A 13,491-nucleotide genomic window follows, 5' to 3' on the forward strand; every position below is an offset into this window, starting at 1 on the left:
CTCTCTCACAGGGTAGTCCCTTCACATTTCAGCCTCGGCTCTGCTCCAGGGCTTTCTGCATGTGGGGGGGAGCCAGGGTGGACGTCTCGGAGGTCCTGCAGAGACTCCTACAAGGCCTGCGGGGTAGCAGGTTGCAAAACTCTTGAGCCTGTGAAGCCCAATCGCTGAAACAGCTCGTGGCACATCCATACAGCGTAATACCCTCTAGTGATCCGACTTCTTTAGGCCAGTGACCACGCGAGTAGAACTAGGCTACTACTGCGGTATTTGCTGTTCTTGACGGGTAGGGAGGTCACCAAGTAGAACAATAAATCAAAAAATAAAAACGTAACAGATGGAACTCTCCCATCTGCTACGATCTCATCTTTTGTCTTGAAAAATACAAGTACTCAAACGTATTCGGATCACCTCACTGGGGCCCTGGCCATTGCTCAGTTGCAAATCCCTGTGACAGTTATTCCAGGACATCATAATAAACTGTAATATTAAACACAGCCTGAACCCAGTGACTTAAGAATGATTCTTTATCAGATGGAGGGTTTGCACATGACAGAAACTGATCAGAAATGGATAGTAACACAATCTCTGATACTCGGCTCAGCTTTCCTAGCCCATGTGGAACCAACGTGTGTGCACAGAACTCCAAACAGAAAAGTTTTAAACTTTCTAAACCTCTGAGGGTAGGTGCAATAAAGATTAAAACTCTCCCCCATCCATCAAAAAGCCCACAACAAAACCAAAACCGAACCCAAACTAATTTCGGTTTCACTGTGCTTTATGCCGATTTTAAGCGACTGCGCCGGCGAGGCCTCCCTCACAGGAAGCCCAGCGGTGGAAGCCCACAGCCGGGATCTCTCCACAGCCGCCCTGATTTACGCCGACCCTCCCCGACCCCACGCCCACGAAGCCGGGACGAGACCGAACGGCGCCCGCCGGCCCCCGCCGCGGCTCGGCCCCGCCCCTCGGGCCTCAGGCCCCGCCCCCTCGGGCGCCGCGCGGGGGGTCGTTGCTAGGGGAGCTGCGCGAGGTCGCGCACGCGGCGGGGAGGAAGATGGCGGCGCCCGTGGAAGTCTGTCATGTCGCCTGCTGCGCTAACCGGGCGGGCGGCGGGGCCGTGTCCTGGGGGCGGCGGGGGCTCCTCGCCTTCGGCAGCTGCCACGACGTCGTCCTCTACCAGCCGACGGTGAGCTGGGGCGCTGCGGGCCGGGGCCGGGGCCGGGGCCGGGGCCGGCAGCGCGGCCTGACGCTCGGTGCTTTCTCTCCCCGCCGCAGGTGAGGCGGGTGGCCGCCGCCCTCCGCGGCCACGCCGGCAGAGTGAACTGCGTGCGCTGGGTCCGCCGGCGGGACGGCGGTGAGTAGCGCGGCCTTTTTGCCCTCCTTCAGCCCAGCTCCCCTGGAGGGGTGTCACCAGGCGGCTCCGCTCGACTCGGGCCCGCCGAGCCCGGGTGAGCTGCCCGGTAAGCGAGGGCACCCGGCCGGGCTTGCCTCCTGCGGGCCCCGCAGCCGAGGCGGCTGCTCTGGCTCTGACAGATCGGCGGCTGTGATGCTTGTGCTGCCACCGGGCTCTTTAGTAAGGGTTTGGAGTTTTGCGTGTTTTGACTTTGTAAACCGATTTGCAACGCCTCTCAGGAGATCTCTGACAATAAAGCTGTAAATTGCACAGAAGTCATGTCCATGAAAAAAAATCACCTTTCAAGACAGAAAGGTTTGGGACTCTTATGAGGCTTTTGCTTGATAGTAATTCCAGGATTTAAAGCTGTTAGTGCAGGTTTTTTAAAGGCACGTATTCCTGCCCCTAGTCATTTATAGACACACATGACAAAGAGAAGTGGGGCTGTTGATCAGACTGTTAATGTAACGTGCCTGTTGCTTTTTTGGGGGGGGGAAGATCTGAGGTGAAAACTACAATTTTTAATAGTGATGTAAACTGCCACCCTTTCAACTGCTTGCACTAACACATTGTCATCTTAAAATGGATTAAAAGAAATTATTTTCAGGGAACTTGGAAATTAAATTTTCACGTGAAGCTTTGAATTCTCTTTGGTTAGGTTTCTCTTGCTTTATTTTCCTATCCTCCAAACAGACCAAATAGTAATAATTAAAAAAAATATTAAATTACACTGTTGGATTTGAGAATCTTTTTGGAAAGACGTATTTATCACATTTATACAAAACTTTAAATATTCCTGTCTCTTCTCTTTATGTTGTCTTAGAGAATGCCTTTTCTCTTAAGCTGTCCTGCACAGTGCAACTCATATTAGCCATACTTTATTTTGATGGAAACTTTGCTTACAGTTGATACAGGGTATTTTGTGAGTCATAGCCAATATAACTGCTTATGCTGTTACAAAGTAAGTGTTTAGAAAACTCACCAAAACTTTTTTTTAGCTTCTGAAACAGAGTTAATTTCTGGTGGGTCTGATAAACAACTCATTCTTTGGGAATGGAATAAAACAGCAACGTGGAATAATCAGGTAAGCAGGAATAACCTCTTTTTAAAGTTTCCCCTTTCCTCCAGCCTGGTTTCTTATATACAACAAATTGTCCGTTTTGTCTTTATTTCTTATTCATATCTTTTCATTATATCTTCACTATTGAATGCCGTGTGTATCTCCTTCAAATTGTTGGCATTCTGTCATGGTGTGTTATACTTTGAATGTTGTTTCTTCTTTTCTGTAGTTTCTTTTTCAGATCAGCCTTTATTAAGAAATTAGCTACCCAGTCATCAGGTCTGCATGTTGAGCATGTCTAAAAAATCCTGTTTGTCTGTTCTCGAGTCATCAGATTTCTGATCTCAAGTAGCACTTTCCTTTAAACTGCCTTAAAATCTTCAAACCATGAGGTGTTTGAGTTGAGATTTCCTGTACCCTTCTTCCTTGTTTCTTGATATCCATTTCTAGTGATTTCCAGTCAATCTGTGTAACAGTGTAGTGTTTGTATATAGGAAGTCTTACCAGGATAATATACAAGTTGGGTAGGTGTTTAAAAACAAAACAAAACAAAAAAATCTGCAATAATTGATTTTTTTTTTTTTTTCAGAGAAACAGAGAAGTAAGGAGACATGCTAATTTATTATTCATAGTGTAAAATGTAAGGGAAAAGATAGAGTATGGTGTAAAAGAGCCTTCAGAATTACCTGAAATTTAGATAAAAAAATACTTTATTGTCTAACTTTAAAAATCTTACTTATTGGGCATTAGTTTGTGAATGACTATGTAGGCCATCTGAAACTAGATTAGATTTGGCATTTTAAAATGCACGAGAATGCATACTAGGGGGAAATACATTTAGTTTGATGGGGGGATGTTCTCAGAAATAAATGATTTCTGATCCTGATCTATTGTAACTCTTAACGTGTTTATTTAAAATAACTTGCAGATTTCTTTAACCTTTTCCACTGATGTGGTGCACAGCCTTATGGCAGTCTTGGAAAAAGAATGTAGCTAAATGTGCACGTTTTAACGACAGTTCTAGACTAGTGTGCATCCTTGAAATCAGGCAAAGTTCTACATCAGAACAATCAAAAAACCTTACTGGGGCCTACGAGGCTGTATTTTGGAAAGAAATAGCAAGTGTGTTTTATGACAAAATTTGGATGAATGCTAAATGACTTCTGGTCACAGAATTAAAAGCTTCTCATTTCGCTCTTTGTGTTTATGAAGGACAGATTACAAATTGAATCACTTGTATTTATTAATTCATTAAGAAAGTAGGTACTGAAGTATAAATTTAGAGTTTTTGTTTGTCAGTATTTTGAAGGAGTAAAAAGCTGTTTTGATTTGTGAGAACACACTACACACTGCTGCTAGAGCTGCTGTAGCTACTATTTACTCCATTGTGTTCTCTGCTCTGTCTCCTTCACTAAAGTTCTCCAAACTTTTATGAGATGTTCCTTAGGGTGAGGGGCAAGCAAAGGAGAAAAAGGAAGAAAAACTGCTGCTCTTAACTTCTGTGGTGGAATGGTGAGGTTTGTATAGTGTACACAGGAACAATTAATTCCGTTCAGCTTCGAACGAAATCTTACGAAGTTCATACACCTTACTGCTGCGTCCCTCTCTGTGTTTTCCTGGAATATGCTATAGCTTAAGCATAGCTTGGCAGGTGCTCTGCCATTGCAGGTGTATGACTCGTTTTCAGTATTAAATTATTTTATGTCTTAAAATAGCTTTAAAAAAATATCTGGAATAAGTTACTGGAATTTACAACTTTATAAAACTTTCTGATATGTTCAGCTTGTGAAAAGCACTCCTCTCAAAGGCCATGCTGAAGCTGTTTGTGCTGTGGATGCTGTCTACCAGTCAGATGAACCTGATTTAAATCTGCTAATAGCTTCTGCGGCTTCTGACTCTACTGTGAGAATCTGGTCTTGGCATGGTTCAGAAGGTAACTTTTTTTTTAACATTAGGGACAACATACTGCATTAATAAAAATGATGAATGCTTCAATCCATTGAACTACTTGGCTAAATACTAACATTTTTTAATGCAAGTACGTTGATTTCTCTTCAAACTTTGGTACATCAAACCACTGTATTGCTCTTTGAAAGCTGAGGTTTACACTAGTTTAACAGCTTTGCGTCAGACTTGGTCTGCAGAATGATTTATCTTTGTTTTTCATCAGCGTTGTGTTGGCTGAACTTACTTGTTTCCTTTTAATATGTATTCAGGATCTGATAATCTGAACCATTATTTTGCCCTGTGATGTGAGGGCAGACTAGCTGTATGTGTGTGTGAAATAAAATTACTCAATAAAATTATTAATGTTGACATTAGAAAGGTGAGGTTAAACTAGTCACTTGTTATTCTTCACTTGAGCCCAATGAAGTTTGGGATAGTAGTTTGGACCTTCTGGTGAACTAGGCCCTTGCATGGACACATGGGAGAACAGCTCTTTGAAATCCATAAATCTAGATTATCCACTCTATTTATTTCTTAAAGTGTTATTTGCTAGTTTAGTTTTACTGACTGCGTCTCTCAAGCTACTTTCTTCCTGGAGTACTTGAGGATTTCACATTGCCCTGCCTACATGAGAGAAATAAGTGGGAGCTGCCAATCTTCAGTCCCACGTTCTAGAAGGCATTTCTCATGCTCCCAAAGAACACCATGAAGTCCTGTCCTTTCTTTTTTGTCTTAGGGTTATGGGTTCCAGAGATGGAAGGACTAATTCTGCTCCTCTAGAAAGGTTTTTCTGCTATGCCGCTGGTTGTTCTGATCTTGATCGTTTACCAATTTAACTGCTTCTAGGGTCTCAGGGGTGTTTGCAGGTTTTTACTCATCTCTCTGTCTGCTCTTGTAGCAAATGGATTCAGTTTTAGCTTCCTGTGTGGTGAATGCTGTTGCCACATGATACAATTTGCAATATTTATTGCTTCCGATGTGTTACCACAGTAAAGCTGTATTCAGTAGAGAATAGGGACTTACCTTCTAACTCTGGATGAATTTCTGTGGCCCCACAGAAGAAAGCATTATTTAGGCTTCTGAAAAAAGTAGAAGTTTTTCAACTCCTTAAAATAAGTTTGAGAGATTTTAACTACATAACGTAGTAGGAAATGGTAGTGTAACTGTAATACTTAACGATGAATGAGAGATCAACAGTCTGTTCTTGTTTTCCAGCTAAATGCACTGAAATTTTGCAGTTTGGAAATGGATTTGTTATGGATGTCTGCTTATCCTTCTTGCCTGGCAGCAATGGTGAGTACAGCTGCACATCATGAATGTCAATACAGGAGATGTAAAATCTGAGAAATTCCCCAAATAGACTTTCATTTGACAGACTTGTGCCATATTTTTTGTTTTCTGTGGAATCAGCCTAAGCTGCTGCTTGTATCTAAAGATTCTCACTGAACTTTTGGCAGTTAGGAAAATATTAGCTGATTACAGTGTCTTCAAAATGATGCTCAAATGGAGTTCTTTTAGTTGAACTCTTGAGACAGATTGCTTAAAAAGGGGGTAATAGGGCTGTAAGTGAACAGGGTAGGATAATGCTGTTAGTTTTGCCGAGTCCTTGTGGTTCTGCTGTGTGTGTTTGTTCTTGTTTGGGCTGAAGGGCAAGATCCAGAGAGTCTGCAGGCCTGCATCAAAAGTTGCAGGTTAATGAGCAATGTTTATCACCTGTTCAGTCTTAAATGTGAAAAAATTGAGATGCTGCACAATTTTAATCTGACTGTTCAGTGTGGTTTATATAGTTTTCTATTAACGTAAGTGTTCAGAATTTGCAGCCTGCCACAGGCGCTTTTGTCCATTGCAAATCTGTAGAAGCTTTGTGTGTGTTTTATTTTGTTTGGTTTGTTTTTTGTTTGTTTGGGTTTTTTTAAACTAAATGTATCATCAAGAAAGATACATGTGTTGAATTAGGTTTGTGTTTAAGTATCGTGAGAGCCTTTCACCTGGATGGAGGACTGCCAGGCTCCTGGGAGAAAAAGTGCGGTTTCTTACTGTATTTAGAGTTTTCAACTATTTGCTGCATGAGTTGCATGCTGATGTGGTGTTTGACTGTACGCTTCCAGAGCAGTAATACGGAAGCTTATTTTATTCTTTGGCTTGTGATAATTCTGGGAGATACGACAGCTCTATCAAGATGTGTTGTCCCATTTGGAAATGCTAATGTCCATTTCCAGAGTGTGTCTGATATCAAAAGCAGCATCTGCACTGATAAAGAACTTTAAATGCCTCTCTCTAATTTTCCTGTAAATATACTAACGGGTGGTTGTTGAGATGAAGTTAAAAGACTTGAGAGTAAATTAGAATCTTTACCTTCAGTGTGAATTTTCATTAGAAGTGTCTGTAGTGCCAGTTTAATGAGTATAAAATTCATATTGCAAAGCAATAGGTTATTTCTTCATTTATGGTACTGTATAGGTAAGACATTCTCCCTGTAACACTCTAGAGTGGTGCATTTGTTTAACGTTGAAATCAGGTTGTATATGAGAAGTGACCACTCATTTTGGAAAAACCTGAAATGAAGATTATCATATTAATTCTTAAAACTAAATTCTTATGAAAGCAAAATTGCATGGAATGTTGGAAGCTTCTTTAATGTTGGAATAGAAAACATTTTGTTTTGCTGTGAAAATCTCCCAGAGTCCCCAAAACCCAGTGTTGCTTAAAGTTGCATTTAGAGCAGGACAAGCCTTTATTATGGCCTCTTCCTATGCCAATTCAAATTAGTTATCCAAATCAACACAGTGCTAATAACCTGAAAAACAGTACTTTACTTCTCTGAAGATCTGAAATTATTTTCAAATGATAAATTATTTTAAAAAAATATTTTAAATAAATAATAATATTTTAAATTATTTTAAATAAATGTATGGTTAGAAGTGTTTCCCCTAGAAATCTGTAAAGGGGCTTTTAATGTAACATAGCCATATTCTGTGTTTTTTCTCTAAACCTGACATAGTCCGTATAACTGAAGTGGTTTTGTTCAGAGGAGTACGTTCAATCTGAAATCTAAATAAAGTAGCTTAAAATATATTATTAAAAATATCACTGCTGATCATTCTGTCAGAAACATTAATCTGTAATGGCAATTCGGAATTTTAATGAGCTTCAGGGAAAAATGATCTATGATAACTTTAGGAGTTGCTCTGAAATCTTTATGAAGGCTATGTTGGCAGCTATATTAAGATTTAAAGAAGCTTTTCTCTTGAGGACAATCTGCAGTTCTTAAGACAGGAATTAAATATGTAATTACTTTTCTGAAAGTTCTAAACTTCTGAACTAGAAGCTTTTACAGTAAACTAACTTCACCAAGCAAAGGAATTTAAAGCTTGCATTGAAAATTGATTCATATGTAATGGATGCTTTAACTTTCAAAAGACACTGAAGTTCATGATGTCTAGTATTTTAACTGATTGTCCTTGAAAAGAAACGATTTAAAAAAAAAAAAAGTAACAAAGTGTTTTTGTGACAAAGTCAAATGGGGAAAGTCAATAGACTGCTCAAAAACCTGAGCAATCATTTGCAGCTGGAGTATAGCTTAAGCACTTTACTAGCGGCCTCTTTGTTAAGGAGTTTTTTTACAGCTGTGTTCTGAGTCTTGAAGAGGTTCATGTTTGTCTTGTTGCTTTTTGCCTTGCAGTGTTTGCAGAAACTTTGTTTCTAAAATTCTGGGAATAGGATTTACTATTTTATAAATATTGCTGAACTCTTTTGTCATATACTCTGAGTCTCCCTGCCACCTGGATAATTGTGGTGCTGTAGCTTGGCCTCTGACAAATAAGAATTGTCTCCTCACAGCTGAATTGCAACAGGTGAAAAAGATAGTGAGCCAACTTGAAAAGGCTTGGCTGATGACACTGTCCCCATTGCAATTGGACCACAGTTTCCAACTAATTTTTCATTTGCAGGACTTCATCTCAGTCAGAACCAAATTCCAATACTCTAGATCATTTCTGTGACAAACTATACTAATCAGTTTTTGCTAGTTATATACTTCTCAATATAACTCTTTGCGTGAAAGCTTTTGCATTTGTTTGAATAAGCAACTAGATCAATATTCTTTTCTTGTTTTTATTAGTCTAACTTTTATATCATTGCATAAGGATGTAATTACTATAATGGCCCCTAAAAAATATTTCTAAGGAAAGGATGGTACAGACTCCATGAACATACATTGTATTGTATTTTGTGAAAAAAATCCCTCACTGTTGCCCAATTTCCATGGACCTAAAGATCTTTCAAAACGGCTCATTACCTCCAGTCCAAAGCAGTCTTTTTTGGCCCCATGTACAGCAGGGAGGAGGTGGAGGTGAAATGTGATTCAGACATTGGAGAGAAGCAGGTGGAGGTGCAAGAATGTGAAATGTGACTTACAAGTCTGAGTGGAACAGCAGACAACTAGACACAGATTTGGTACAGGCAGAAACAGGAAATTAGCATAGAGCATAAATTTATTATGAATATTCAAGTTGATTTTTTTTGGTTTATCCATAATAAAGATAAAATTATCTCTTTAAAGGGATTACATTTATTTTTTTTTTTAAATGAAGTAGCTTATTTTTGTGAAATTTAATACTTCGTTTTCTACCTAGACTTGAGAAACACAAATGCCTAGCCCTGATAACTTATTTCTTCATAAGTTTCTAATTAATTAATTTTCTTTTGCTATTTCCGTCCCTAGTGGTGGTACTACATCCTTATGACCCAAAAAGAGTGGAGTTGGGATTAACCATTTTTCCCCACCACCTTCTGTAGGAGAGATGAACTAATATGCTGCCTAACTTATCTTGTCTTCCCCTTAGATGTAACTTTGTCTGGTTTGATTCAACAGACTTGTTTTTTGCACACTTTCTAGATAGCTTGTAGAAGTAAACTACTACTCAAGACTTGAGTAGGTGTATAATAATGTTAAGTGCTTCCATATCCTTGTGTACAGTGAGTAGTGGTCTGTCTTGCTTTTTTGGTCTGTCTTTGTATTTGCTGTGTAATAATTATGCTACCTCTGTCTGTCTATATACTTATTTCAGTTGATTCAGGACTTGAACTGTATTAGTTCGGAGTCATTTTGTTTTGCTGCTTGCTCCTTTTGTATTTGGAGCAAGTGCCTGCTGATATCAATAAAATAAACATAATTAAAAATCCCTAATACTTGAACTTCCTACAGATATGTGAGCTTGAAGGAAACTACTCATTAGCATCTTAAGTATTTGTAGATACTATTTACATGTCAAAATGACTTGTAAGTTTTGTGTTCTTGAAACATTAGTTTATTTCAGTGTTAGATGTCTAATTTGGAAAACATAAAAAAGTGTTATCATGCTTACCTGTCTGTTTATATTAATGTATTTGATGATACTATATTGATTTTTGTTATATAAATAACTTTTTATGTCCTAGAATATTGTATTTTGTAACTTGAGTAATGAATACCTTTTTTGTTTCCTTTCCAGTACCAATACTGGCTTGTGGTGGTGATGACTGCAAAATACATTTGTTTATACAGCAGAATGGCCAGGTAATTACAGTTTTTGTCTCTTGCTCAGAACATTAGTCACTACTTCTGCTTCTTTCCATATGTGCTGCTGATTTTTTTGGGGTTCTTCAATAACTACTATCTGTCTCTAGATAGCTATCACATACAACTACCTCTGTTCAAATAGTTCATCCATTTTTCTAGGTAATGATGAAATGTACATACAGAATATTGAAGTTGGATTCAGTGCATTAAAGTGTTATTTCTTTCTTATTTTCTTCCCTGTGTGAATATAGCCTGTATTTCTATTCTTGCTGACATAAAATAGCTATAGCTGTCCTTCTTTACTGAGTATCCATGTATTGAATGGTTCGTATGGAAATTATGTTACTTTCAATCTACGAATTCTTACAGTAGAACTGATACGATTTCTGTGGAATTGTATGTTTGTTGCTAAGTATACCCTTTGTGTTGAATGCTTCTGAATGTCAAGAGCAACCTTTAAAGGAGTGTCTTATCTTCTAAAAGCACACATATTTTTCATGTCTTATTTGGAAGCTGTAACTATCTTTAGTTTTTAATACAGTTAAGTGTTCCTTTGGAGCACTGTAAAGTAATTCTGTCCTCTTGCATCTGTTCAGAAGTTTTCTCAGACTCTAAAGCATGTGTTGAATGACTGACTTCCAAAACAGAAGTCAATGTCTCTTCTTTCTCTCTATTGCTCACTTAACAAAACCCTCAAACCACAAACACCTGCTCAGCAATGCACCCCATTGAAACTAATGTATGTAAGATCCACTTTTCTTTCTTTTTGCTCTTTGAGAGAGAGAAAAGCCACTTTATAGATAATTTTGCCTGTTCATGCTGCAACATACAATAGTAAGTTTGTTGTTTGGTTTTTTTTTTGTCCATAAAATAAATACTTCACCCTTTATCTGTGATGTTCAGTGATTTCTTGACCACTAAACTGGAAAGAAAGGTTGCTTTCTTAGCTTTTTTTTTTTCCTTTTTTTTCTACATAGCTCATGAGTTAAATCAGTTTGACATTCTCTGGGAATTAGCAATGGCAGACTACCACCCATGACTCTGTGTTAAAGGAAGACTTTTATGTCAGTTGGTTTTCCTCATTCAAAATCTGGAATTTGCTAATCTGAACCATACAAGAAAACAAATACTAGGCAGTTTGACTGCCAAAAGTGTTCAGAGATCCATAGCTTATTTTGCCAATTGTTGACTAAACTTTTGAGCATAGCAGCAGTCTTAGCCATTCTTAAATGCAGTCAGTCTGTAAAGGATAAAGGAAGGTAATTGGAATAAAAACCCTCCCATCTTCAGCTTCATAAGCAAATTTATGCTGCTGTCTTTTTTTAGAGTTAGGAAACTTTAATCATGCAAGGGATGAGGAGTTTTATTTTACATATGTTATTTTTCACACATTTTCCTTCAATTTTAGGAAGTATTTTCACCAGCTGTCCTGGCAGAGTTGGGGTTCAGAGTGTCTCTTATTTAAACGAGGTAGAACTTCTGGTTGCTATCTATCTTTTCAGAACATCTCTTTTGACTAAGTAGGGTGTACAGAGCTCAAAGAGCAGAGCCCTAATTTGATTCCTTGTGGAGTAAAAATGTCTGTGTAGTGCATTACAGCTATTAATGTAATGAAAACATCCTTGTGAGCCTTCTGATGTAAATTCCTTTCTAGCTGCTAAAGGGAGGTTCTCCTTTTTAGTCAGATTCTCTCAGATCTGCTGACATCTTTTTATGGCTTCTATAGTTCTACTTTTAGAGGTATTTGAAGGTAATGTTAGTGTTAACCTGTCATTTTTCATAGGAACTTAGTGTAGAAGGGTGAGTAGAATCTAAACATCTGCATCTTTTCTATCTGGTAAGGTCCAGTTAGTTGTGACTCCTGGAAACCTCTTCTCTTAGTTAAGGTCCTAAAAAAGACTATATGAACCCCAGGATAGAATGTAAGTTCATAACGGGACATTTTAATGAAACTTGGAGGGCACTGTTATACTCAGGGAGGATGAGGCATCTTCAGTTAGCTGGTAAAGACTGCATTTTGGTAAAGTAATGAATTTTACAGTTGAAATATATTTATTGATAAAAACTGTTTGCTTTTTGAAATTGAGTGGGCAGACTTTAAATCCTTTAAGACTCTCTACCCAGAGATCCCTTACTGTGTTAAGCAGTAGAGAGAAAATGAACTGTTTTCTTATCCGAGTTCTTGAAAGAAGGTATTGATTTATAAAAGTTCCCAGGGAAAAATCTTTCAGCAAACCATTATATGTCTTGCTGCTTGAGGTATTATGGGCCTATGGAGGGGAAGTAACTAAACCAGAAGATCACAAACCAAAATATCTCTATGCTGAGCTTGATTTCTGAGAGAAGATTTTGCTGTGCATGTTTGTTTCTCCGAAATAATTTGGCCTAGTTGAAAAGTGGAATAAGGGACTCAAAGATAATTCAGGCTAACAGCTGGTTAGAGGAGGGACATCTAGTGTCTGGTGGAGAAAAACTGAGAAGATTTGGACCTCTGTTATGCGACAGTTGCCAAATTTGCCAAACAGTACTGCCAGCTTGGTCTTGAAAGACATGCACCCAAAGTGTGGGTAGGGTTAGCTGTGCAGTGTGCTGGGCATGTCCACAGACAACCAGGCTTCATTAGTTCTGCTACCTACATAACAGCTTTTATTCTTTTCCTAAAAGAAAAGAGACCAGATTGCTGCTATGTGAAAATGTTCAAAGATTAGGTAAGAGGCCTGGGAAAGCCGTGAAGTAGGTGACTCGGACCATAAGTTTTTGTTAGATTCAGCTGTTGGTACTGTAACTTCCAATAAGCTTATGTATCCTGTAAGGAACAAGGAGAAAACTGAAATTGAGAAGGAGAAAGCTAAGACTATAGAAACAAAATCTAAAAAATAGAAGAATGACAGCTCAAAATACTTGCAAATATAACCTTGGCAATAATAAAAACTCTGAATCATTTAAAAATAACGACTGTGTGCATCTGTAAGAAGCTTTAAATTGATGCAGTTTTAGAACAGAATACATCTGAAGAAACTGAATGTGTGATACCAAGAGACGTCAAAGAAGACAGCAAAAACAATACAAAAAAAATGCAGGCAGAGGTCATAACATCAGCAGTACTCCTTGGTCAGTTTCAGTGGACAATTTTTATGGGAAACAATGTCTTGGAAATTTTGTGTGCTTTTACTATAGCCCAAAAGAATTGCATGCTTGACTGAAGGCTAAGTACTGCCTAGAACCCTATTTGGGAAGTGAATTAGAAACCTGGGGTGGTACTAATAACCTCAAAATAATTAGTTTTACTCTCTTGAAAGAGAAAACAAGTATCTACTTTTCTTAATGGTTCCCTTTGAAGTGAGAAGATGAGGGTAATTTAAAAAACCCCACCCAACACCTTGAAATTAAAAGTTACTAGATGTATGTTTAGATTAATATTAAAGTCAAGCTTCAGGAGCTATGCACACTATTCAACATAAAAGGAACTATAAAACACAAGAATGTTACCAGCAGTTCAGCCTGAAACAGTCTTTGACTTGGGAATAATTTTAC

The 13,491-nt window shown here is 38.5% G+C and overlaps 1 protein-coding gene across 2 annotated transcripts in view; it reads left to right on the forward strand.

Moving 5' to 3' along the window:
• Positions 1-1,014: 1,014 nt before the first annotated feature.
• ELP2 (elongator acetyltransferase complex subunit 2) overlaps positions 1,015-13,491 on the forward strand; it is a 37,103-nt gene continuing 24,626 nt past the window's right edge. For both annotated transcript variants that reach the window (XM_042798197.1, XM_042798198.1), the window contains exons 1-6: positions 1,015-1,183; positions 1,273-1,351; positions 2,389-2,474; positions 4,233-4,383; positions 5,613-5,690; positions 9,890-9,954. In XM_042798197.1, coding sequence (XP_042654131.1) covers positions 1,052-1,183; positions 1,273-1,351; positions 2,389-2,474; positions 4,233-4,383; positions 5,613-5,690; positions 9,890-9,954 — 591 coding nt within the window. In that variant the 5' untranslated portion in view covers positions 1,015-1,051. The remainder of the gene's footprint in view (positions 1,184-1,272; positions 1,352-2,388; positions 2,475-4,232; positions 4,384-5,612; positions 5,691-9,889; positions 9,955-13,491) is intronic.

Source organism: Tyto alba, unplaced genomic scaffold, assembly GCF_018691265.1.
Source record: "Tyto alba isolate M040663 unplaced genomic scaffold, T.alba_DEE_v4.0 Super-Scaffold_27, whole genome shotgun sequence".
NCBI classification, from domain to species: Eukaryota; Metazoa; Chordata; class Aves; order Strigiformes; family Tytonidae; genus Tyto; species Tyto alba.